We start from the raw sequence: 26,520 nt of genomic DNA, 5'->3' as shown, positions 1-26,520 counted from the left end.
CTCAAAAGTGGTGGATCCCACAGCCCAGTCCCTTCAGCCCCACCAGGGTGCTTGCCCCTGGAGTCCCCCAGTCCCCTTAGCCCCCCAGCCACCCAGGCCAGCCCAAGGCACAGGCAAGCCTCAGATGGTGGCTGCCCAGCCACCCAGGGCTGCCTGAGGCTCAGGTTACCAGGGCTGGCTGAGGCTTGAGCTACCAGCAGTGGCAGCAGCAGGGGTATATTGAGGGCATCACCTTTCCCTGATCACCGGGTCGCCTCCTGCCCCTGAGGGCTCCTAGACTATGAGAGGGGGCAGGCCAAGCTGAGGGACACCCTCTCCAGTGCATGAATTTTCATGCACCACGCCTCCAGTAGATAATGAGTCTAGAAATCCTTTTAAATCAGAATGCTCACTCTTAGATAAGTTGGTAGCTTATTCTTAATTAAAAAATACAAGATGAATCCCTGCTTTAATAAGATATGCCATATTCATTATAAATATAAATATAAATATAAATATATACAACACTGTATTAGATGCTTTATCAAAATATCCAACCTTCACCTCTAACACTGACACAATGAGAAATGATCACAAATAGGTTGGCTGTACAATATCCAACCTTCACCTCTAACACTGACACAATGAGAAATGATCACAAATAAAGTGATGCTAGAGACAATCTTATTGTCTTCTCCTACTTTATAAAATTATCACTGGTAATGATCATACAACCACATTTGTTTGTCTGAGCCCTGGGACAATTGGTTTACATGCTAGTTAAGAATTTCCAAATAAGATCTCTGTGGAGGTAGCACCTTAACTCTAATGGAGCGCGCACGTGTGTGTGTGTGTGTGTGTGTGTGTGTGTGTGTGTGTGTGTGATAAGAGTGAGAACGACCCAGTTTGGGAGCTCTCATTTTATTTCAGGAGCATATCAAAATAGATGGTGTTTAACCACCATGGAGTCCCCCTTTATTCTTTCCTTTAATTTCAAAACATCATAGATTTCTTGTTTGAAAATCAAGCTATGGAGTGTTTAGAAAGTAAAAGTTATACATAATATCCCGTCATCAAACAACTCGCTCAGTATACTTTGGATGTACTCACACCTCTATCTATACTGTGCTTTCAAACAAGCAATATTATCTTAAAAAGCCATTCAATGCCAGAAGATGTAGATAAACCCTTTGGAAGGGCTGTACAATATCCATTGCACCTCATACCATAAATTACACAGTTCTCTATAGATCAACATCATTTGGATATACACACCTACAAATAGGTGAATATACATTACGTGAATACTTTAGTGGATAAGATATTTCTGAAAATGTGCTTGCTGAACCCAAATATTGTGTTCACTTACATTTGCATATTTCATTTGCTGGTGTTAAATGTTTCAGGAAGTCTGTACAATCATAATTTATTTCCTATTTATTATTATTATTATTTTAGATTAAAAGTCTCTAATTGTTTCATTTTGCAGTTTTTCCAGCATTAGTGAAGCTGAACATCATTTGATTATTGCATTTTTCTGTGTTTTATCTTTGGCAAATTTTCTAAGCTTCTAAGAAAGTAATTTCCTCATAGATTTCTAAGTATTTTTGTATATTAGGCATATTAACTTTTTTTCTCATATATTACAAATAGTTTGCCAGTACCTCCACACTTAGTACTTACATGTTGAACAATAGTTCTTTTTAAAGTCATTCCAAATAAGATGTACTTTAAAAAAAAAATTACCTTTATTGTTGAAAGTGTTATAAATGACCCGTTTTATTCCTAATTGACCCCCTCCATCTCACTCCTGTTACTCCCTGCCCCAGGCCTTCACCATGCTTATGCAAATAAGCTCTTTGGTTAATCTCTCCCAGCCCACTCCCTGAAAAAGATTAAATATATTATGACATTTGGATTACAGTTACCTTCTTATCATTACATCTCTCACACACTAAAGCCATGGTAAAAGACTCCTAAATATGACAGTGTAATCATTTATTAGCAGAGGGAGGCTTTCTGCATATGAAGATGTTTCCTCCAGGCACATTTAGAATTGATTTTAAATCTCTATCCAGTAGTGCTGTCAGAATCAATGAGGTGAAAACTGTCTGAACTTGTCAAAATGTCTTTAAATTCGGATTTAAAGAGTAGAAATGTAAAACCCAGTAGACCATCATTTACTACGTTATTATAAGGAGCACAGCACCTGCACACCTGAGGCAAACTCTGCAGGCGGCAAGCAGTTAGTGCCGAGGTGTTTTCCCAGACCCAGGCAGCCAGCACCTAGTCTGTCTGCTCTCTCAGAACCTTACTCCCTCCAGAATCACAAACCCTCCCAAGCACAGCATCTTCAGCCTTTGCCTTTAGCAACATCCATTTCCTCAGACACGTGTATGCTAAAAATGACCTGCTGGAAGGGAAACTGGCAAATTCTTGAAGCATTGGGATATGGAGGTACACATCTGAATCAGTCATTTAAAAACTGACCTTGCATACGATATAAAATAAAATGAAAACCACAGAGTTACATAGTGTTTGATCATAGTGGAAATTTACCATGCTCAAAATTTGAATGTCAGTGTGAAAACCTCTTGGGTAAAAGCACTTTGGGATCATGGGGTGCAATATGGAATGCAGACATTGCTCACCAATCCAGTGACCTCAATTTCAAAAGCAGATACAAAGGAACTTTGAAGACAGAGACAAAGAATAAAGAGAAAAGGGAGTGGGGAGGAGTGAAATGGAACACCCTCTGTAATTTCTTCTACAGATTTTCTCCCAGAACTGGAGAGGAGCAAATCCAAAAAATGCTTGGATCACTTATTGTAACTGAAACCACAAGTTATAGTACTCTCAAGAGATTCTAAGTATCCAGACATCTGTTGGATAACAAATGCAGCCAAACATGCATCTTTTAAAAGGTTTCTAGGTTATGCAGTGACAGCTTTATGATCCAGAAAATAGATAATCCAACCAGAGGAAGAGCTAATCTGGATTCCTTGCTTCTCCATAAAACCATAATTAGGGACACAACACTGACAGGGGAGACACTTTACCTGCGAGTATTAATGAGTTAAAGATATGAGATTTAAAAAATTACTTTAGAACTGCAGAAATACAAACCTGTCTTTATGCCTATTTGGTTTAATCAATCTCTCCATTAAATCAAAACACATTAGGAAAGAATAAGAATGAGATATTTTACATACATATATGTATTTTTTCTACATTGACATAAGTAATTTTTCACAAGCTTGCTCTCTGACATTTTCCAGAAAAATCTATCTAATATTAAAAAAAACATAAATAGAGCTTCAATTATTATGAGGATGCTAAGCATAATCTGATACTGCTCAAACAAAGCAGCTATGAAAACATGTATTATATATAACACACACTGTGGTTGACAAAAATCATGAAGTTAAATCTCCAGTATGTCAGGCTGTATTAAAAAAAATTTTTTTAAAAAAAAAAAACAGCTTATTTTGCTTTGCATTGGTTTCTTGCAAGACTGTTTTTGGTCATCTTTTTGCCTAGGAATTCAGAACATGTTGGCCACAGACAACTGTTTGTGAAACCTTATATTGTTGATAAATAGAACAATAAGGGAAGAGTTGGGCAGCCCGAAAGAGAATAAAAGGATGTGTAAATTCCACAGGCCATATAGAATTTTTGTATATAATCATTGCAGCCTGTCTGAAAGCTAATGTAAAATTGTCTGGGAACAAGTTCTGAAACAGATTTCTTCTTTTGAGCTGTTTCTTTTAGATGTACCCTCATATGTGATATGAGAAATATCAAAGTATTATTGAAAAGATACTTTGCTGATACAAAAGAGCCCGACCCCTGAAACAAGCCTTTTATCTTTGAGTGATTCTCCATTTGGATTCATGCTAGAATTACCCAGGAGTTTCTTTCAACCTCTATAGGTCTTCTTGCAGGTGAGCAACATATGTTTCTCTTGGGAAGACATGACAGTTGGAAAAAGTCCCCAATCCCAACCATAGCTAGTTGGTGACAACTCATTTAAGAGCAATCTAAGGATGATGACATTATCTAACATTGCTTGCAATTTAAAAAGCAAAAGGAAAACATTTCAGAGAGCTATCTATAAAAACTTGTTTACAAAATTAATACTTGAATAGAAAATGAATTCATTGTGTGTGTGTGTGTGTGTGTGTGTGTGTGTGTGTGTGTGTGTTTTAGTTAACAGTCTTTACAAATTAGCAAGTATTAATAGAGTGCGGGTAGTTTAACTATATGCAATGTGGGTAGTTTAATCAATAAGTGATCCAAGTCCTTATTCTGCACATAAAATTTCACTTGCACCTTCATGATTGACAAGAATAAACATCTCAGCAACAAATAAGCACAATGGGATAGGATGTCTTTTCTCTTATTACCCTCTCATTCCATGTGGCCCAGTGTTTGTTCTAGAGAGATAAAATTATGTTTAAAAATGTCTTAAAGTTATACATACCAATAACTCCTCAAACCCTTACCTTTACTCTTTATCCCACCTCTCCAATTGTGTGCCCACTCAAGAAAATGCACCTTTTTTTTAACTGTGTAATTCCAGTAAACACCACTACTACAACATTTAACTCCAAAAGATACAGTCAGAAAGTGGCAGAGGTGTTTAAAGCTTGCATCTCCATTATTCATATGTCATTATGATCTCCAGTGTGAACTTCTTTTTCTGTTTGAAATGCTCCATGTTTATTAAGAATAATGAGAGTTTTAGCCGAAGCCGGTTTGGCTCAGTGGTAGAGCGTCGGTCTGCGGACTGAAAGGTCCCAGGTTCGATTCCGGTCAAGGGCATGTACATTGGTTGCGGGCACATCCCCAGTAGGGGGTGTGCAAGAGGCAGCTAGTCGATGTTTCTCTCTCATCGACGTTTCTAGCTCTCTATCTCTCTCCCTTCCTCTCTGTAAAAAAATCAATAAAATATATTAAAAAAAAAAAAAGAATAATGAGAGCTTTAGTTCTGTATCATGTGTAAACATCTAGAAAAATCAAGCATGGGCATTCGTTCATTGTTATCTCCCTCCCAGTTGTGTCAAAGGACATATCATTTTCATTTTGCACCTGAAGAAGAGGTTATGAGAGTTATTCAACCTACCATAATATACCTAAGGTGGTGATATTGGTCCTAGAATCTATTGTTTGGTTCTTTGCTTTTCCCATACATATCTCTGGCAATCATTTTTATGGGCCCCTAAGTGATTTTTAGGGTGAGAATAAATTATCAACAAAATTAATATCTATTGCCCTGACTGGTTTGGCTCAGTGGATAGAGCGTCAGCCTGTGGACTGAAAGGTCCCAGGTTCGATTCCAGTCAAGGGCATGTACCTTGGTTGCAGGCACATCCCCAGTGCGGGGTGTGCAGGAGGCAGCTGGTCAATGTTTCTCTCATCGATGTTTCTAACTCTCTACCCCTCTCCCTTTGTCTGCAAAAAATCAATAAAAAATATTTTTAAAAATTTAATATCTATTTCCTCTGTTTCTGGAGGAAACATACATATTCATATACACACATACATATATACAGTATATATATATAGTGTATAATATATATATATAGTATATATATATAGTATATATATATAGTTTTTTGTTCTATACTCTTCTCCTTCTCTCCTCCCTAAATTCAAATTAGTGACCACAATACCTGCAACCCTAAAAGGAAACACATGTTGACCAACTAGTTTTCTCTACTTTCATTGAATTATATATACATGCACACACCACACAGACTCACATACATCCAGGTTTTGTCATCCATTTTTTACAATCAGTGCAGATGTATGTTCTGCTGTAGCTTTTATTTTTTTAGTCATCAAAACCACATAGAACATAATTCACTCCTAGATACCCTTCCTCATGGCAGACACGTGATTCCAGTATTTTACTACTGTGAACATTGTCACAATAAACAATTTGTACATATATCTTCAAATGCCATTGCTTATATTTATGTGGCATAGACTCACAGGGCCAAAGTCTATGAGTATTTTAAATTATAACACATTTTCTAGTATTTTAAAAGGTTATAACTTTTCAATTTTCTTCGAGCAATGTATGAGAAATAGCATTATTCTTAAAGCAAATTGTAGTTAGCAGGGATTCAAACTGATCACACACACACATACACATACACACTTTTATTTGCATGCCTGGTTATTTGTATTATTAAGCAAATGAATCCTAAAACATGTGGATTCCTCTCAGAAAGCCTCTGCACTCACCCTGTAAGGTAGAAGGATCATGAGAGAAAACCCCATGCTTTGGGCAGTGTGACACATGGCACCATTCAGTGGATGAAGGCCCAGAAGAGAGCCTGGACAAGATCGACACAGCTCTGGGACCGCAGAGGAATTTCATTAAGGTCCTGCAGAATCCAGCCATGGAGACAGCACTGACAGCAGTGCTCTGGAATGCATTTCCCCCTCTGATTCACCATCCAGGTCCTGTTCATGCAGATCTAACTCTCTGGCTGGGATCGCCTGTTGTTTTGCATGCATCTCAGAGATGGTTCCCATTACCATTCTGGTCACGAAATTGCCATTCTGGACATGTGCCCTGTACAACTAATGCCATTCAAGAGTGCAGAAAAATTTAACACACTTTTGGTGATCTTTTTTTTTTCCTCAGTGAAAAATAGACTTATGACATAAGTCCATGAAGAAGAAAAGTTTTGTGAAAGTGTGAAGCAATTGATTGTTAATTACTAGAGTCTTTATTGCAACCAAAGCATAATACACATTTTTTAAAAGGCCAGAGAAAGTATTGGTTTGTAAACATTCTGACTAGTGTTTTGTTTTTTGTTTTTTCAATCAGCAGCTACTGTCTTGTGACATTTTAACTATCTATATTCATATAACACCCCCAAGGTAAGTACCCAAAAATCTATAAACTTTCATTGAATAGCACAACTGCCACTGAGAGATCAGAGTCCTGGATCTGGCTTCTCTAAAATGCCATTTAATGTGTCTCCCTGCTGAAGTAAAATGATTAGAAGTAAACTTCTATGCCTATTCTATCTTACAAAACCATTAGAGATAATTTCCCTATCATTTATAAAAATCACTGTTAATATTAGAATAGACATCAATGCATCACTAACTCCATAATCTTCAGAATTGCAACAACAAATATATATGCTCCATGAGAAGAGGAGATATGGGAGGGAAACTGTTTAAGCTACTATGGCTCTCTGATTATTTCTCTCTCTCATTATAAAATTTGGAATGGAAGCATTAAGATATGAAGCAAATATTAAAATCCCTTAGGTTGGTAACTCTTGGTTTATTTCAGTCTTTTTTTGCAGATGTATATGTTCAGAAAGGGAAATACTTTTCTAAGAGGTTCCTGGATATAAAGCTGTGTGTGTGTGGGGGGGGGGGTATAATTTTTTAAATATATATTATTGATTTTTTACAGAGAGGAAGAGAGAGAGTGATAGAGAGTTAGAAACATGAGAGAGAAACATCGATCAGCTGCCTCTTGCACACCCCACTACTGGGGTTGTGCCCGCACCAAGAAACATGCCCTTGACCGGAATCGAACCTGGGACCCTTCGGTCCGCAGGCCAACACTCTATCCACTGAGCCAAACCGGTTTTGGCTAAAGCTCTATGTTTTTAATTCCATTACTGTCCTCAGTAACATTTAAAAATTAATAACATGTTAAAAGGGGATGTTAAAATAGTTTATCATCATTATTCTGAGAATTTTCACACAATCACAATCTTTTTTGCCTACACTTGTCAGCAATAGACCGCCTCCAATAAGGCATGGGTCTTGAGATGGGATCTAGTGAGACGGCACACTTACAGGTTGGGTGGAAAAGCAAGATGTAACTTGATGTCCATCCCTCCTTCCTGGAGAGAAACTTCCTTTCCATTTGCTGCTCTAGGGCATAGCTATTTTTCACTTTGCTATTTTGTTTGCTGTACTTGATAAAACAAAAATATATGTGTTTCTACTAATGAAGACCATGTAAGGCTTCTGCATAGTATTGATTAGGACTGATCACCAGTACCTTAACCACTGCAATAGCTTAATTCACCTATTTTAAAGTAAACACTATATAACAATTTGGGGAAATAATAATTACAAATTAAATCTAATTAAAATATAATCTTACTAAAGGCCTGGTGCACAAAATTCGTGCGGGGGGGGGGGGGGGGGGGGATGGTGTCCATCAGCCCAGCCTGCACCCTCTCCAATCTGGGACCCTTGAGGGATGTCCCACTGCCCGTTTAGGCGTGATCCTGGTAGGATCTGGCCTAAACGGGCAGTCGGACATCCTTTTCACAATCCAGGACTGCTGACTTCCAAATGCTTGCCTGTCTGCCTTCCTGATTGCCTCTAACTGCTTCTTGCTGCCAGCCTGATCACCCTCTAACCACTTCCATCAGCCTGATTGATGTCTAACTGCTCCCCTGCCAGCTTGTTTGCCCCCAACTTCCCTCCTCTGCAGGCCTGGTCACCCCCTAACCACTTCCATCAGCCTGATTGATGTCTAACTGCTCCCCTGCCAGCCTGTTTGCCCACAACTTCCCTCCTCTGCAGTCTGGTCACCCCTAACTGTTCTCCCCTGCAGGCTTGATCACCCCCAACTGTCCTCCCTTGCAGGCCTGTTCCTTCCCAACTTCCCTCCCCTGCTGACCATCTTGTGATGGCCATCTTGTGTCCTCATGGAGACAGGATCTTTGACCACATGGCGGCAGCCATCTTTGTGTGTTGGAGTGATGATCAATCTGCATATTACTCTTTTATTATATAGGGATATTTGTAAATGAGGGCCCTTCCACAAAATATTCAGATGAAAAGATTCAGATTAAGTCAGAATTTTTAAGGTGGTTTACAGGCCTCACACTATAAAGAATTCAGAAAGCCGCTTAAGGTGACTTGACTTTTATGATTTCATCAGACAAAAAGTGCTTATGAAAGATCAATAAGAAGGATGTTGGTATACTCCAATCTTCCCCTGGGTGCCCAGTTTTCCCTATCTATTATTGAACTTTGTTCTCAACATTTTATCCAGGTTTCTCATCAGAATAATTCTATCCACAGGTATATCAAGCCCATTGGTAGAAAAGTCTCTTCAGAAACAATTCAGTTTATGCTTCAACACCTGAGAGAAACTAGAAACATAGCTTCCTGTGTATGGAAATTTTCACAACGTGCACTGAGTAAGTCATTTTCAGGGCTAGTAGCTATTGTGGTATTGTTTTTCTCTGTCTAGAAAAAATAAATGTCACATGCTATGATACATAATCCTGAGTTCACTGCATAGCTGAAAACATATTCATTAGTGAGAGAGGAACCAGATAGTGTTTAATAGCTGGCTCTAGCCATCAGTTGGGGTGGAGTCATTCAGTCATAAAATCTACTAGTTCTGCAAATGTCTAGCTAATGTTTACAAGAAAAAATTGTTTTGAGAAGCCAGAGGTACAGCAACGTATTAAATCCCGTTTACCTCTAATTTCCTGAACTTGTGCAATAACACACAATGTTATTTGGGGGATGGTGTGATTTTAGCCTACCTAAATACATCTTAGCAAAGTAATATATGGACCACAACTCTATGATGTTTACGTATATTTTATATTGAGTAATTATGACATTCCTCAACATAAAAAATAACTTTATAACAAAATAATAGATAAAATAACATGAGGGATCCTAAGAAAAATATCTGTGGATCTAGAGATGAAAACAATCTCAAGCCATAAGCAGCATGGGTTTATAAAGAAAAAGCCATACCACAAAGCACAATTGCTTTTCCTTTTGCTAAATTTAAAAACAGTGGTTAAAGTGGAAGTTATAAATAAAGTCAACTCTGTATTTTAGTAAAAATACTTCATTAAGAAATATTTACTTAAAAAATTAATTCAAACTGGTGGGGATATGAAACATTATATATCTTATTTTAGGTGAATTGTTGGTAATAACAGAAAATAAGAATGTCAGCATTTCGGTAAAATGCATTGTATGGTTATAGCCACTGAAAGATGAATAGTGGTCAGAATTTACTTAATGTCATCACACACAAAAATATGTGCGTTATAGGAAGAGACATAGTCTTGCACTTGCACATGCCTATCTAATACTATGTTGTCTCACAATCACAATTCTGTCCACATGTAACTCTCTTTTTCCTTACACAAAAGGACCTAGTACAATACTCTGAGCTTACCGAAGTTAGTCCTCCATATCCTAGACTCTCCCTTCCTCATCTTACCCTTCTAGGTATTTATCTTTGGCTCTAGCTACCATTCTTAATCTTCCTCTCTACAGTAGCTTAAAGAAAGGTGAAAGTCACTGATTAAAATTGAAATCTGTAGCTTTTATTGTGGGATAAAAACTGAGCTCAATAGCATTCACAAAGAGCCTTACATGAAAAGTTAATAAGTATGCTAAAAACAAAGTGTGCCCATAAGAAAATCTGAGTGGAAAATCTCCTATTAAATTTTAACATGTTTGTTTACTAAAGGATGTATGATTGTGATCTCAAAGAGAGGTATGTGGTAGCAATGTTAACTAAATCATCTCACTATGGACCTTTTATTTTTTCAGTTAAGCTCTTATTATCACATGCCAAAACTACTGTTCCCATGAAACCCTATCTGAGACTGTTAAAGAGAATGAGCAAAGCCTAATATGGGATTTGAGATAACAGTGTTTTGTAAAGATAGGTATTTTCATGAGGAAGACAGCTGTGTTATGATGTATATCAATCCTATCTAATAAATATGGCATGAGGGTCAATATGCTAATTGACCCTCATGCCATCACAAAGAGGGCAGTGCCCACAGCCAATAAGGAGGGAATATGCTAACTAACTGCCACTGGCTCTAAGATGGAGGTGCACACAGCCACAAGATTGTGGTGCCCAGTCCCCTCAGCTCCACTGGGCAGCAGATGCATGGCCTAGGTGGGCCCAGCCATTCTACCCGCCTGCCTCCGGAGTCCCCGCCCGAGGCTCAGGTTACCAGGGTTGGTTGAGGCTTGAGCTGCTAACAGTAGCAGCAGCAGAAATGTGATGGGGGCATCACCTTCCCCTGATTGCCGGGTTACCTCCCACCCCTGAGGGCTTCTGGATTATGAGAGGGAGCAGGACGGGCTGAGGGACCCCCCCACTCCCCAAGTGCATGAATTTTCATGTTCTGGACCTCTAGTGTGTGTGTGTGTGTGTGTGTGTGTGTGTGTGTGTGTGTGTGTATAAAAAGCTAACATGCAAAGTTTCCCATCAGGAGTTGGACCAGGAGACCAGGAGTTCTATCACTCACTATGAGGTATGCTGACCAACAGGAGGCAGCACAGAACAAAGAAAGGCTCTGGCTGGCATTCTATATGTTTTACGTCATTAGCCCATTTAATCCTCAAAACAATCCAGAGGTATTTTGTAAAGATAAATTGAGGCATCTAGGGGACTATGTAATTTGCCCAAAACCCTATAACCCTGTAGTTAGTGAGTGCCAGAGGTGGGCTTATAAAATATGTCTTGTCTTCACAGCTCAGGATGCCAACTAATTACTTATAAGCAATCATTACAGGTGGGGGCATATACTTCCAGATAATTTTAATTATTGAAGTGCAGGTGCAAATGTGTGTGTGTGTGCACGCTTGAGTGCATAAATAAAAATTGCACATATGAGATTATATAGGGTCAGAAAGCTACAGCTCATAAGCCAAATCAGGCCCATTCCTGTTTATATACATAGCCCATGAGCTAAGTATGGAAAAATTGTTTATATATATTTTTTAATGATTGAGAAAACATGAAGACACATGAAAATTATGTAAAATTCAAATTTCGGTGTCAATATAAGTTTTATTGGAATACAGCCATCCTCATTTAGTTAAGTCTCTGTGGCTGCTTCAACACTGTAAAAGCAAAGCTGAGTAGTGGTGACAGACAGTATGATCATATGAAGTAATTGGATATTTCTATCAGGCCCTTTACAGAAATTTTTTGCTGACCCTTGGGTTTTATCATACATGATACTCTGAAATTTTCTTTAGTCATTGAGCTTTATATTATGCTCAACCTTCCAGGTTTCCTACAGATGGCTGCAAAATAAAAATGCACCTAGCATCATTAAACCTTTCCCCAACTGTTGAAAATGTCATATCCATAACCAAATTGCTTTCAAAATGGTTGCATTCATTTATTTCCTAATGGAATGTACCTGGGTTGTGAGAAGTTTCACAGCTGTCTCACCTGAATGCAGGCTGTTCCCTCAGCTACTGGGTAGCCACCCAACACTGATGCTGAGACCTGAGCTGAGTCACTATTTTGGGTCAATGTTTCGTAGATTGGATAGAGGAACCTATGTCTCATTCTTCTCAGCTAACCTACTTCCCTAGCCTGGGCCTATTACGCAGAAACTTGTTATTTAATAAGGAGTGAGAAAAGTGGGAGGAGAGCTACTACTCTTTTGTTGTTCCCCTATAGTGGATATTGTGGTGGGCCACTGATCCTTCCCCATTCCATGTTAAAACATTCATTTCCCCACTGTTGGCAGCTCATGACTTTCAACTGTTTCTCTCTTTGGGAATTACCTTCAGCTGAATAAAGCCATCTTGCCTAATGGCATTTCCTTTTTAATAGGCAAATCCATCCAATAACCAGTCAATGCAGGAATGAAACAAGCCCATCCACCTCAACTTAAGGCAGGACAATCATAAAAAGCCATCTGGGCTCCAAAGATCCCTGTAGAATCAACTATGACACAGTTCAACATAATCATAGTGAGACTTCTACCCGATTCTTCTCACAGCCCAAAGTTGATAACTAGAAAAATAGGTAACAGGTAACAGAGAATTAGAAATGGAGAGCAACAAGCAATCACACCCATTTGCGGTCTTTATGTTATAGAATACACAGAGGGAATATTTTTGACCGAATGTCTTTGTCCCCCTAAAATTCATAGGTTAAATCCTAATGACCAGTGTGATAGTATTAGAAGATGGGGGCTTTGTAGGTGATTAGGACATTAGGGCAGAACCCTCATGAATGCAATTAGTGCCCTTATAAGAGATTTCAGAGAGCTCTCTTGTCTCCTATGCCTTCTGGGGACACATTGAGAAGACAGAGTCTATGAACCAGAAAGTGGGCCCCTACCAGACATTGAAAGTACCAGAATTTTGACCTTGAACTTTCCAGCTTACAGAACTATGAAAACTAAATGTTTGCTGTTTAAGTCATGCAATGAAAGGTACTCTATCATAGCAGCCCAAAGTCACTGAGAAAGGAGAAAACATCCTTTTTGCCTACTGAAGGCATACAGTGTGGCCATGCCGGTACCATGGAAGGACAACAAGAAAGAGCCTCCAGGATAGCAACTACCAAACTGGAACTCTACTCAGATCTGGCCCCAGGCATCCAACAACTCAAGAGCTGCCTTCATTCTGCTAGCATGAGGCTAAGAAAGAAGGGGAGCCTGTAGTTAGCCCCACCACATTCTCTTCTCCTAAAGAGAAAACCAAGTCTCCTGACAGTTTCTTAGAAAAGCAGTTTGAACCAGAGACTCACTAGGAATCTGAACTAGATGAGGCCAGGCACAGACCAACTTGGAAAGCTCAGCGCAGAAGCAATAACCAAGATAAGGCTATTCCACTCCTGTCAGAGTGAATGTCACTTGATGTTGGACATGTATTTCTCTGGGGAGGTCTTTCCTATGAACCAGCACTCAGGTTAAAGGCCCTGCACACTACAGAAAAACCAAGGAAACAGTGACTCTCTAAACTTCTGAAAGAAAGTGTCGTCAAATGTTCCAGGGAAAGAACCTGGGCTGGAGGTGAAATGGATGCCTTTGGAATGTAGACTCTGGGGATGTAATCGCTGACTTGATGGGTCTTTTTTAGCTTCTGGAGCCTGTGATTTTGTTAACCTGGGAACTATTAATACCATTTATACGACAGTCTGGTCCAAAAACCAAGCTCACACATTTAACACTATGACCTTCAGAACCAGTGAATTCCAGAGGAGCTGAATACTCTATGGATAAATATTTTTCTTACCATTTTTAAAAAATCTGTTGAACATAAACTTTATAGTAGTTTTATGAAGTCTGGTATTATTTAAAACAAAGAGAGAGAGTGAGAGAAAGAAATAAAGGAAAGTGAGGAGGAGAAAGGGGGGTAGATAAAAGGGCAAAGAAAGGGAAGAAAAAATCCAGTTTTTTAAAAAAATACATTCCCTAGTCTTTTTCAGAGGCAATTTGTTTTGTTTTAACCATAAATAAGACTTAACAAAAAAAGAAGAGAAATAAAAACGACTGAAACATACTATTTATGATTCTATTAGGCATTGCACATAGCACAGAGACAAGGGAGATTTAGAGAATATGCTCAATATACTTTACAAGCACAAAGCACCAACGATTCCAGCCCAAAGGGACCGATAGCTAGCTTCCTCAGACTGTACTCCATGAATTACTCACACCAGTTTCTGCAGGAATTATTGCACACGGGTTAGGTTCCATAAACATATTGGCAAAGCTTAACTTTACACATAAGGGGGGGAAAAATATTTCAAGGTACTTAGAACATCCCCTCTTTAAAAGATTTACTTCTTAGCTTTTTCTCCTATGGAAAGGGGGAGTTCCCCAGCTCACCTGCATCAAACCCCACGCTTGGCACTATGTCCACAGTTCCATGGAAGGCTCCAGCCCACGCTGAGGTAGCAGTGCTGACTGTGGTTGGGTCTGTCTTTGTGATGTCACACTGGGGAGCAGAAATCCTGGCTGCTCGCACTGATGGCATCAGCAGGGGCCGGTAGGACGAATCCAGGGCGGAGCCAGCAGAAGGGTGGTGGTGGTGGTGGTGGTGGTGGTGGTGCCGGTGGTGCATGTGAGCATGGGGGTGGTGGTGCCGCAAGTACACATCATGCATGTGGCTGTAGGATGGGCTCACCTGAGATGCCAAAGGGTAGTGCCAGGACTCAGACACAGGAGGGGGAGGGGCTGGGCCAGTCTGGTGCAGGCTGTGTCCTGGCCAGGGACTGGGGTCAGCTGCAGTAAAGGTGCCAGGGGGCGCAGTGACCTGGAAGTCAGGGTGAACTCCCCCCAAGCAGGGTGCAGGGGGCTGGTAAGAGCTGGTCCAAAAGGAAGTTGGGAAGCTACTCCTCTGACTTGCGAGAGCTGAGCTGTCTGAGAAAAGAGAAAAATAAATTATTCACGTAAGATTCCATCCTAGGAGAGACTTGCCTCCACACGTCCACTATTTTATAGCAGGCTGATTAGGATGCACTTCCTGCCTCCACACAGCAGTGAGCTGAGGCTAAGTGAGTCTCCAGGCCACGTCAATGTGCAGGGTTCACGGTGCTTGGTCCCCTGCCCTAGTCTGTGCAGTTTATTCAGTCACAATCTGTATTGAGGTCTCCAAGTTGGGGTTGAAACGCTTCCTTTCCTCCTGAGTGACTTGCTGCCACCAAGTCTGAGCAAAGGTCCTAAGTCCCTAGTCCCAGGGAAAGAAAACGTATGGCATAGATGGGGTTCAAGTAGGTTGGAAATGATGATGCTTACTTACTTCCTTTAAATGCAAATATAATTTTCATTCAAACTAAACATTTTTAAAATATATTTTATTGATTTTTTTACAGAGAGGAAGGGAGAGAGATAGTTAGAAACATCGATGAGAGAGAAACATCGACCAGCTGCCTCCTGCACACTCCCTACTGGGGATGTGCCTGCAACCAAGGTACATGCCCTTGGCCAGAATCGAATCTGGGACCTTTCAGTCCACAATATGACGCTCTATCCACTGAGCCAAACCAGTTTCGGCCAAACTAAACATTTTAATGTTGAAAGAAACAAACGGAAACAAGGTTGCATTTAATTATGCTCATCAACACTCATTTTCCATCAGAAAGAGTATTCTAGGCTTTTTTCCCCCCCTGTGGAGTTCTGGGAGTCTATAAGAATAATAGTTAACACTTAATGATATTGACCAAATGCCCAACAGTTTCCACAGATGAACTTATTGAATCCTCCCTTCAGGTAGTTACTGTTATTTTTTTGTTACTGTTATTCCCATTTTATCCATGTGGAAATAGAGGCAGGGAAGAAGCCCAAGACCTCACAGCTGGCCAGTAGGAAAATGAGCTTTGAAACAGGTAGCCTGCTTCCTGGATGGCCAGCAGTCTTCACAACTGTGCCACAAGAGGGCACACTTGTCACTATAACTTGAACATTAAATTTTGGCGAAGATCCTGTGGAAATCAAGAGATTTAAGTACGAGTGATGGATTTGAGAAGGTGTTTGGGAAAGGGAAATAAGAGAGAGAACCTTCCCCGACTGCTTCAATTCACTTTCTCCACTCAATCTCAGTAACATATTTATATTATAGACTTACTATGTACCAAACACAGATGGTCAAGAGATGTCATTTTTAATCTTTAATCACAACCTGACAGAGGACAGACAATAAATCGCACATGACATGGTAGGTGCTCTCATAAAGAAAAACACAGAAGCCTAAGAAAGAGAAAGCTAAATTGAAAGAGTCAGGCTAGCCTTGGGAAGAAGTAGTGAAGAGTGTTTTAAGCAAATAAAAAAGTATGTGAAAAAGACCAAAAATTACACACACACACACACACACACACACACACACACACATGCACGCACATACCTTATACATGCAAAGTACCATCTGAAGTATCAAAAAGAGTTCTGTGGGCAAACGGTGGCAAAACTTTACAAGACGGTTCAAGAAGGGCACAGGTGGGTATGACCTTGCCAACCATGTACTGAATATGGGTGCTGTCCTGAGAAATCTCTGAGCTTGAAAGGTTTTCATCTGGAGACTGAAATAGTCAGATCTCCAATTAGGAAGACTTACACCACCAGTGAGAGCCTGTGGCCATGATGTGGTGGAAATGAGTGAGCACTGGACTGGGAGTCTAGAAAGCTCAGTCAAAAAACTAGCACCCAGCTCGTATCCTATATCATTTCATTTGTTTTTGTTGTTGTTCATTCTCAACTGGTGATAGTTCTTTTTCCATTGATTTTTAGAAAGAGTGGAAAGGAGGGGGGGAGACAGAGAGAAAAACATGGATGTGACAGAGACACATGGATTGGTTGCCTCCTGCATGTGCCCCTACTGGGGCCAAGGAATAAGCCTACAACTGAGGTATGTGCCCTTGACCAGAATCGAACCCAAGACGCTTTAGTCCATGGGCTGACACTCTAACCATTGAGCCAAACTGACTAGGGCAATCCTATCTCATTTTATGACCCCAAATGGATCTGTTGACCTCTCGGTAGCCCAGTCTTCCTCTAAAGTATGAGGCACTTGAATGAAAATTTTAAATATCTTCTGGCTCCATACTTCTATCACTCTGTAAAGTGGCCTATAAATTATTTCTGTCTATAGATTAGGATAAGGTTGCTTAACATATTAGTCATGCTTGTAAAGTAAGATAGTATTTTTATGCTGGGATACACACACACACACACACACACACACACACACACACACACAAATAGCTAGATCTTCCCATTGAATAAAGGACATCCTAAAAAGTACTATGAAATAAAAGCATTCAAAAGTCTGACATATCCATGTCCATGTTCTCACTTCATAAATTTCCAGGCCAGTTGTTTGTTTGTTTATTTGTTTAGCTTCAGGGAAAGCTTGTGTAGTGTGAATCAACCACCACATCTGTAATTTGACTAATATAATTAGGATATCACTGTGGTATTCAAACATTTCCTTTCCCTAGCCTCCCTAAAAGCTGTGGCGCTAGCACTGCAAACTTTCCCATTCTTCCCGTCTGCCCAGAGCGCTCATCATTCACTCTATTCATTCTATGGACAGACAGCGAGTCCTGTCTCATAATCAAGTCTCTCCCCCAAAGAATCTCTGTGGACCTCAACCCCCTTGGGAAATCTAGGAAGTATTAGTCTTCCAAAGGCAAAGGATAGAAGTGGACACCATTCTTCAAATTTTCAAACAGTCCTGGCATACTCTTCATTGAATGAATTTGTTTCGTCACAATCACAATTTATCAGAAAATAGCACTTGAAATCAAACTTACTGGCACTGGAGCACATACGTTTTATTTAAGAATGGTCTTCCTTTGACATATGGAAAATAGCTGCTAATGACAAGAAAGAAAATTGCATAAACTGTGAGAAGAAAATTCAATTTGCCTTAAGTGATGCTCATTATGGAATATTTCTGTCACACCCACAATGGAATCTGTCAATATGTACAGTTCAAAACCCAAACAAGGAGTTTATAGAGGCTCCTTACATCATACAGTGCGGCTTTGCCACCACCAATCTGCCACTTTGCTTTCATAGATCCAATCTTTGGTACCAAATCCTTCATTCTACTCATAACTGTCATCTCCCAGTGAGGCCAACATCCTGTTATAAACATCGCTGAACCCAATCGGCGGGTGTGTGCCAGAGATACGGAGTTCCTCAGTAAAAGCCACCATTAAAATATCAAAAATGCAGCGAGTACATGTCATTTCTCTGGCTGTTTTCCTTTTACAGTGGTGCCTCACACAACGAACTTAATTCGTTCCAGGAGCAAGCTTGTTATGCGAAAAGTTCGTTATGTGAAACGTGTTTTCCCATAACAATACATGTTAAAAAAATAATTCGTTCTGTAGCATAAAATATGCTAAGATGACATAAAAAAATATGCTAAGATGACATATTTTTATTTAGATACATCTAAAAACATAATTTAAAAAAAAACACATTTTTTTAATTTTAAGACAGACTAAGTAGAGTCTACCGAATCTTGCACATCTTCATCCATTTTCTGCTTTTTGGCCGATGGTTTCATGAAAAACCTGTCCAAAGTTCGCTGTGCGGGGCGTTCGTTATGCGAGGCACCACTGTATTTATTTTCATTTATATGTATTTAGACCCAATTTTATTTTATAGATGCCTCAGCATTTTGGATATGCATGTACAAAAGTGAATAATGAACAAATTCCTTACCAAAAATATTGTCCTATTTAGGAAGTATTGTATTGGGATTAGTGAACACATTGTCATTGAAACTGAAACTCTATTTTTAAAAATGCACTTCATAAAGTCTGAACAAAGCTTTAAAATGCCTTAGGGAAACATAAAATTAGAAGCAACTTAGTCTTTTCCCAGTTGGTATGTCTCCTGAGATTAGTATAATATGCAGCCGTTTCAAAAACAATGTTACATTTGACAAGCAAATGAAATGATACTGAATAGAAAATATATTTCAGGACAAGTCTAAACTTCAAAACCACTATTTGGTATCTTGATTGTTAAGAAAAAAATCTTGATACAAAAAAACAGATGATATGCTTTTATTTCATGCTTGGGAATCAGTGTACTTATTTCATATGTATGTAAATTTTTTTCATTACATGACTCTTTGCTCACAAGAACTTAATCATAGCCACATTTGCTGGATGAAAAAGCATATGAGAAACTGTATGAGCCATTTCCATGCAATATTACTTTTCAGGTTGGTGGAGGCACTTCAGACTGAACAACGTTAACTCTCCAGTGTTACATGGCAGTTGGATGATGTTAACGCTGACAATCTGACACATACAGAAAATCCATACATTGATTCAGCTTGCATTTGGGATTGAAAAATATTATATACTCACACACCCTTATTCCTAAACAACAAAATGACAAAATTGAAACATTATCCATTACAACCCACCCAAAATATACCCAGTAATTTCACTGTGTGAGTCACACTTGAAATATATCTTAGATATATAGAAGAATTTAGCATGAGCCATCAAATGATTCTTTCAATTCATAGTAGCTGGGGGACTTTTTATATTAACTGTAAATATCTCTAAGAAAACATATAAGGGCAAACAATATAAGCAATAGAAAATTCAACATTTATTTTTTAATTAAGTACTGTGTCACTTAACTTTGGGGGGAAAATTATAGTAAGAGGGAAAATGAGACAATAAACTTCTATAGAACCACTATAAATTATCTTAAAAACATTCAGAAAACATTCTTAGAGCAAATATTGACTTAAAACAGCAATGTTAAAAGATAACATTTATCTTTTTAGTAAACTCGGTGGGGGGAAAAAATGCTACCGCATTTTTAACCTAAAGGGTCTATACTATACTTTAATTCCCATCCTCTTGTTCTGCTTCCCATGAAAATAAATGGTTGGGTCAGAGGTGAAAAGATATGTGTTCCAACGCTTTCTGTCAGGCGGGAATTGGGCATTACCATTATCTTCAAAGATTGCCCTCTGTCTACTTTGTTCTAGAGTTGCTCAAAATGGGTCTTGTAACTCTAAAATGAGAAATTCAAAGGGTGACAGCAGATGCCCACACTCTTTGGGGGCAGGATACTGAGGTACCTCAGACCTCATTTTCTTCCAGGTGCCTGCTCTAAAAGTCTCAGCAGAGCCTCCTGGAGATCCTTTTGCTGTTTTAGGTTACTACTCCCCTCTCCCTTTTGCTGTTTTAGGTTACTACTCATTTAGAGAGGTCTTTCCGGCCAGAATAAATTGCTCAAAGCACACACTACTAGATCAATCAAGCAACAATTGCTTTGCCGCTACAGTAAGAAAAAATGTCAGTAAATATGTTACTATTCAGCAGGATTTTTCTTTTTTTAATATATTTTTATTGCTTTCAGAGAGGAAGGGAGAGGGAGAGATAGAAACATCAGCGATGAGAGAAAATCACCCATTTTTCTGCCTCCTGCACACCCCCTACTGGGGATTGAGCCCACAACCCAGGCATGCGCCCTGACTGGGGATTGAACTATGATGTCCTGTTTCATAAGTCAACACTGAACCACTAAGCCACACTGGCTGGGCTTAGCATGGTTTTTAAGTCAGTGTTTTTTTTGTTGTGGCTCAACTTAACGACTCCCCTTTCCTACACACACACACACACACACTTTCTGTAATATTTGGGAGCTGAGATCAATACATAGACATATTTGAAACTGATGTTTCTATTTGGATGGGGATGAGGGGACAATAGGATTAATTAGATTTTCTTAACTGAGAAGCCTTATTCAATCTCTGCTAGAATGTGTAGTGAAATATGAGAGAATTGATATTATATCATGTCGAACAAAATACAAATATTGCTTGTCACTTGTTTGCCTAACAGCTGCAAAACACCTGAACAGGACTTTCCTCACACTATCAAAATACACAAAGCATGACCATTAGTCCATTATTAGCTGACATTCTATTCTTGTCTAAAGATTTACTGTGTAAATATATTCTGCAATCAAACATAATTCAATTTTAAATTCCTTTATAGCACTATAACACTTGTGTGGCACTGTAAAAACCCCATGCCCTAAATTAGACCCTTTAATTCAATACAACTGGTCAGCAGATCCTGCATAAAATATTACTACGATGGCCATCAACGCAGTCAATAGCCTTGTTATCTACTATGTCCAAGACTCCGTGTTTCTGCCAGAAATACAAACTTCTAGACCCAATGTTTCTGTACAAAGACCCAAGGTTGGTGTTTTATGTGTAAAATGAGTGGACACAAGAAAAAGAGGAAATGCACCTGACCTTCATTTAGTACCTTGCATCAAGCCCTATACCAAATTCTCCACTCACATTATTAAAAACTATCTATTATAACCCTAGGAAATTGCTATCAATAAACACATATGATATAGGCAAAGTTGAGCCCAGATAGATTTTAAGTAATTAATTCCAAATCACATTGCAACCAGACAGTAAGAAGGCCCAAACTTGAACTCAAAACAAACAGAACCCAAAGACTGCATTAACCAAACCTGTATGACTTTGGCAACTAATACAAAACTCCCCATAACTATATTTGCTAGACATGGGGTCTCAATTTATTATACCTCTTTTTAAGATGTTATTTTCTAAATCTTTATTTCGTGAATCTATTAATTATATCCAAGTTATGTTTGGTTTGTCTAAAAATGCTGATTTACAACTATAATAGAAACAGCTATGGCAGAGTTCTATTTACAAATGGGAAGTAAACAATATATTTGAAATCACAGAACTTTACAGAGAAAAGATTTCAATGATCACTTAATTCAACCCCCTTATTTTACAAATAACAAAACTGTAATCAATGATTTTATACAAGGTATTGCTAATAAATTCTCCATCGAGGACACTTGTTTTCTAATCTGGGATACATGGTATGAACTTGGTTTATCTAAGTCAGTCCCTTAATCATTCAATTCATATTTATTCCAGATCTTCCTTATAGGAATGCATTATCCCAAGTATTAGGGGAAATAATTAATGGGAGATGGAGAAACGGAAATCGAAGAGCCCGCTGTGTTTGCCTGTGCTGCTCCGGTAAACTAAACTGACTTAAACAACTCCAAAGATTCTTGTTTCTACCTCTCACTTTTCATTGCATTCCACACCCACCAGCATTTCTATTTCACATTAAACATTCCAAATCCAGTCTTTACTTAGGGTCTTTGCACTGGATGTTCTCTCTGCCTCAAATAATCTTCTTCTGGATATTCATGTGCTGAAGAGCACTCTTTCTCCCTTCAGATCTATGCACAAATATAATGGTTTCAGAGAGAACATCTATTATTACCCTAAGTGAATGGTCCCTTGGTTCCACTGCACATTTGTTACCTCTTTCTCTAAAAAGCTCCATGAGTGTAGAGCCTTAGACTCTCCTGCGCACTGATACAGTCCTTCTACCTAGAACACAGTAGGACCCTGAGAAAGATGTGCGGTGTAAGTCAATGAATAAGAGGAAGTAGATTTGAAGGCCAAATTTAAGATAATGCCAAGAAAATTATAACAATAGTTACTAAAACATTACCTTATTTACCTTCTTTGTACTGAAATTTGATATCTGTCCAAATGTCTTCTCTATTCAGTCATGCATATTATAGAAAAAACACTGAACTGCAGATTTTTTGCATATCACTTAAAACTATTCTAATTGTGATACTATGGACAATCACGCTCACATATAGCTATAATTTGGGGCTCTTGTTTCTTCATTCCAGGTTAAATGATTACTAGGGTTGCCAATGCCAGTATTCTAAAAGAAATAGGCATTGTATTTTTTACTCTACTAGCAAAATATATATATATCTTGATAGGATCTATTATTGATGTAACAAACTATTAAAGTCAGCTGATTCATTAGTTTTCTTATTTTTACCTTTTCCAAGTTATTAAATGTATTCACCATGTAATATCAAATAGGACATTAGTTGGTTACATAACATTCTCAATCCTTTTGGAAGTCTGTAATATGTATTAATCAAATAAGCAGTTATGATTCCCAATCCATCTCTGTCAAGGCTCAAGTCACTTAAGTTTGTATTCCTCCTTCTCATTATAGTCACTGCTTATCTTAATATTCTTATTTACTGGAAGGAAGGGAGAGAGGGAGGAAGGGAGGATGGGAGAGAGGGAGGGAGATGGGAAGAACGGAGGGAGGGAGAGAGGGAGGGAGGGAGAGAGGGAGGGAGGGGCCATCCTATTTACAGATCAGACCCAACAATTTCAAAGATTTGTAGAATCTCCCCTACAAAGGAGCAGAACCATCCCTCTGATGCTGAGAGGAGACTGACCACTCATCACCTCTCATCTGCCCCCAACCACTGGTAGCCTTTCCTCACTTGTGCAGCACTTGTTCAAGTGTGATTCCCAGAGCCCCCCTTTAGAAACACCGATTCAGCAGGACTGAGTTAGGTGGCCTGCAATCTGTGTTGATAACAGCCCCAGATAAATGGTTATCAAATAAGAGCCTGCATCTGAATTACTGGGAGGCCCTGGCCAAAACACAAACTACCCCTGAGTTTCTGGCTCTGTAGGTGTGGAGTGTGGTCCAGGAACCTGCTTTTCCAACAAGCTCCCATGTGAGACCCATGTTCCTCCTTCTGGAAACCACCCTCTGTGAACCATTTGCCTAAATGCTTCAAACAACCTAGTGAGTTCAGAAAAGAAGTCCATAACAGATTTCTCTAAAACTACCATTGGAATGATGTGTGTGTGTGTGTGTTTTCTCTAGCCTTGTAATTATCATGTCATCCAACAATTTTCAGTGAGCTAACAATCAGATTCAAACAAACTCTGTGACCTCTACATAGACAGGAATAAAGAAGAGAATGCCCAGTCTACTGTTTTACTTCACCGAGGTCCAACCCTGTACATATAGTCAGTAGTGTCTGGATTGTACAGGACAAAGAGTTAATACACAGCAAAGTAGGACAGGGAAAGCTATCGAGAGAACAGAGATGGCTTTCAAAGTTGGTATTCCCGGGCCAGACTCCGATCTCTGCTATGTCACCACGTAGCACCTAGTGGAATGAGCGAGAGCTAATTTTTAAAAGCTGATCCAGGCACGCCTGTTATTTAGACATCCAAATTGGGCCATGGGGGCTTGAGGAATGGTGCCTCGCAGCTAGATCTGGCCACTATAAACTCCGGCTGGTTGCATCACGACTTTCCATGAGGAATTTAAGGGGTGTGACTGCATCTTTTCCAACCCTGCATTCCACATGTGACAAAACTGATCCAGCTGTTTGTCTGAAAGAAATTCCTTGCTGTCCTTAAAAATTAAAAAGCAAGTGGATATCCGTCCTTCAGGGGCAACTCTCCAGCTGGAAACTGGTACAGGCGGTTGCGAAACAGAGACAGGGCCCTGGAGAGCATCTGCTTTTGAATTCTTACCTCGCCATAGGGGGGTTAGCCCCATCTTGCTTTTTGTAATGGCAGATTCTGGATGGAGGGTGCTGGCTTGGCCCAAAGCTCTTGAGAAGTGTTCATCCACTACTGACCCAATGTCTCCCTGGAAATAAGTGAAAAGGACACAGCGAGAGTTAAGGTACTCCATCTCGGCAGGCTGGTCTTTCTCCTCCTCCTCCTCCTCATCCTCATCCTCCTCCTCCTCCTCTTGTTTGCTGGGAAGGGTGACTTCCAGAGAGTCCTGCATCTTGCTGTATACCGCTAACTTTTTCTGGGATGGAATAAACAAAACACAGTATCAAAGACAGTTTGTAAAAAAGCATTAACTATTTAACTTTTCAATTTAAATATATAATATATATAATAACATATGTTCTTAAGCTGATTCTTCTTCTGCTTTACCCCACCTTTCCCTTCCCCAAACCAGCCTTCTCCTTCCCACCAAATTTAAAAGAAAAATTAAAGACCTTTATCAAATTGTATATTTCCAGAGTGTGAAAGATTTTTGTCAATCTAGATATACCAAAAGAAGGATGACTTTGCAAAAAACCAAACAGACCAAAAAAAGACAGATTTCTTCCCCACTTTTCTTCCACTTTTTATTTTAAACATTTAACATATGGCAACTCTATAGTTTGGGACATGGAGAAATGGGGGATGGAGGCCTAATTATCTGAGGATGGGGTGGAGGAGAAAAGTGCGTTCCATAAACGAAATAAACTAAAATAAAAACAGGAATGTAGCATCTTATAAAAGGATTTGGCAGGTGTGCCTAACTCATTTCTCAAAAATCAAACTAAAATGACAAAATAAGTCTGTGTGAAGATCCATTTTGCATGGAACATATTTTTCAGATGTTCCACTTACCACTATTATCATAAAGAAAAGGGGTATTGTTGTGGCTTACAGAAAATAAAACAAGAACCTAGCCATGGCTAGTGTGGCTTTCAAATAAAAATGAGAACATTTAGATGATTTTAAAAACATTTTTAAACATATGGGAATGGTGATACTAATAGTTAATACATTATGCCAGACACTTAAAAAACTTTATACTTATTAATTGCCCCACAGACCATTACGATTCTATAATGCAGTTATTGTTATCCTCTACATTTTGAACATGAAGAAACAAAGGCACAGATAAGTGAAGTAAACTGCCAAAGTTCACACAGCATGTAAGTGGTGGAGTCAGAATGTGTAATAAAAATATGCAGGTTTACATATATGTGTACATGTATGTGATGGAGAAGAGCAGGGGAGGGGTAGCTACTGTGGGAATAAAAATTGCCAAAGTGTATTTTGTATTGTTTTTCTGTCTGGTAAGTTTTTTGTTGTTATTTTCTTATTCTTGCTTTTTAGTATTTCCAAACATTTATCATCAAACTCACATTACTTTTATTATCAATAACTTTAATGTTAACTAGATATAAGAATAATGCTGGAGATTATAAAATTCATTATCCTAAAGACAGAATGAACATTCTATCATCTATATACCTGTAAAACTTAATCCTTTGTCATATCATGTTTTTAATTTAGGGGGAAAATGCATGCTGGAAAATGAATGAGTAGAAAAAATGAATCATTCTAGAATACTCAGTAATCACATAATTTTGCAAATGTAATCAAAATACATAACTCCAACTCTTATGTTTCTAAGCTTCAAAACCTGTAGCCACAGATTATAAATATTTCATTCAATAAACTAAACTCTTTCCCCTAGCAGTGACTATGTTGTTCTTGTGTGAGGTGAGTCCTGAAATGTTCAGGTATATTATAAGCAACTGCATTTTATTTTGGGGCCGCTATTTATAAATATTTGTATTGACTTTTTTTGTT

General features: G+C 38.9%; 1 protein-coding gene across 4 annotated transcripts in view; it reads right to left on the bottom strand.

Moving 5' to 3' along the window:
* Positions 1-26,520, bottom strand: part of VGLL3 (vestigial like family member 3) — a 48,917-nt gene that overhangs the window by 10,527 nt on the left and 11,870 nt on the right. For 3 of the 4 annotated variants that reach the window (XM_084876101.1, XM_084876102.1, XM_084876103.1), the window contains exons 2-3: positions 24,664-24,949; positions 14,616-15,149 (exon numbers count right to left, since the gene is read on the bottom strand). In XM_084876101.1, coding sequence (XP_084732227.1) covers positions 14,616-15,149; positions 24,664-24,949 — 820 coding nt within the window. The remainder of the gene's footprint in view (positions 1-14,615; positions 15,150-24,663; positions 24,950-26,520) is intronic. The other variant, XM_084876104.1, reaches the window with a different exon arrangement.

Source organism: Pipistrellus hanaki (assembly GCF_964339955.1).
Source record: "Pipistrellus hanaki genome assembly, chromosome: 2".
Taxonomy (NCBI): Eukaryota; Metazoa; Chordata; class Mammalia; order Chiroptera; family Vespertilionidae; genus Pipistrellus; species Pipistrellus hanaki.
The sequence above is the reverse complement of the archived record's forward strand: the minus strand, read 5'-3'. Positions and strand labels throughout refer to the sequence as shown.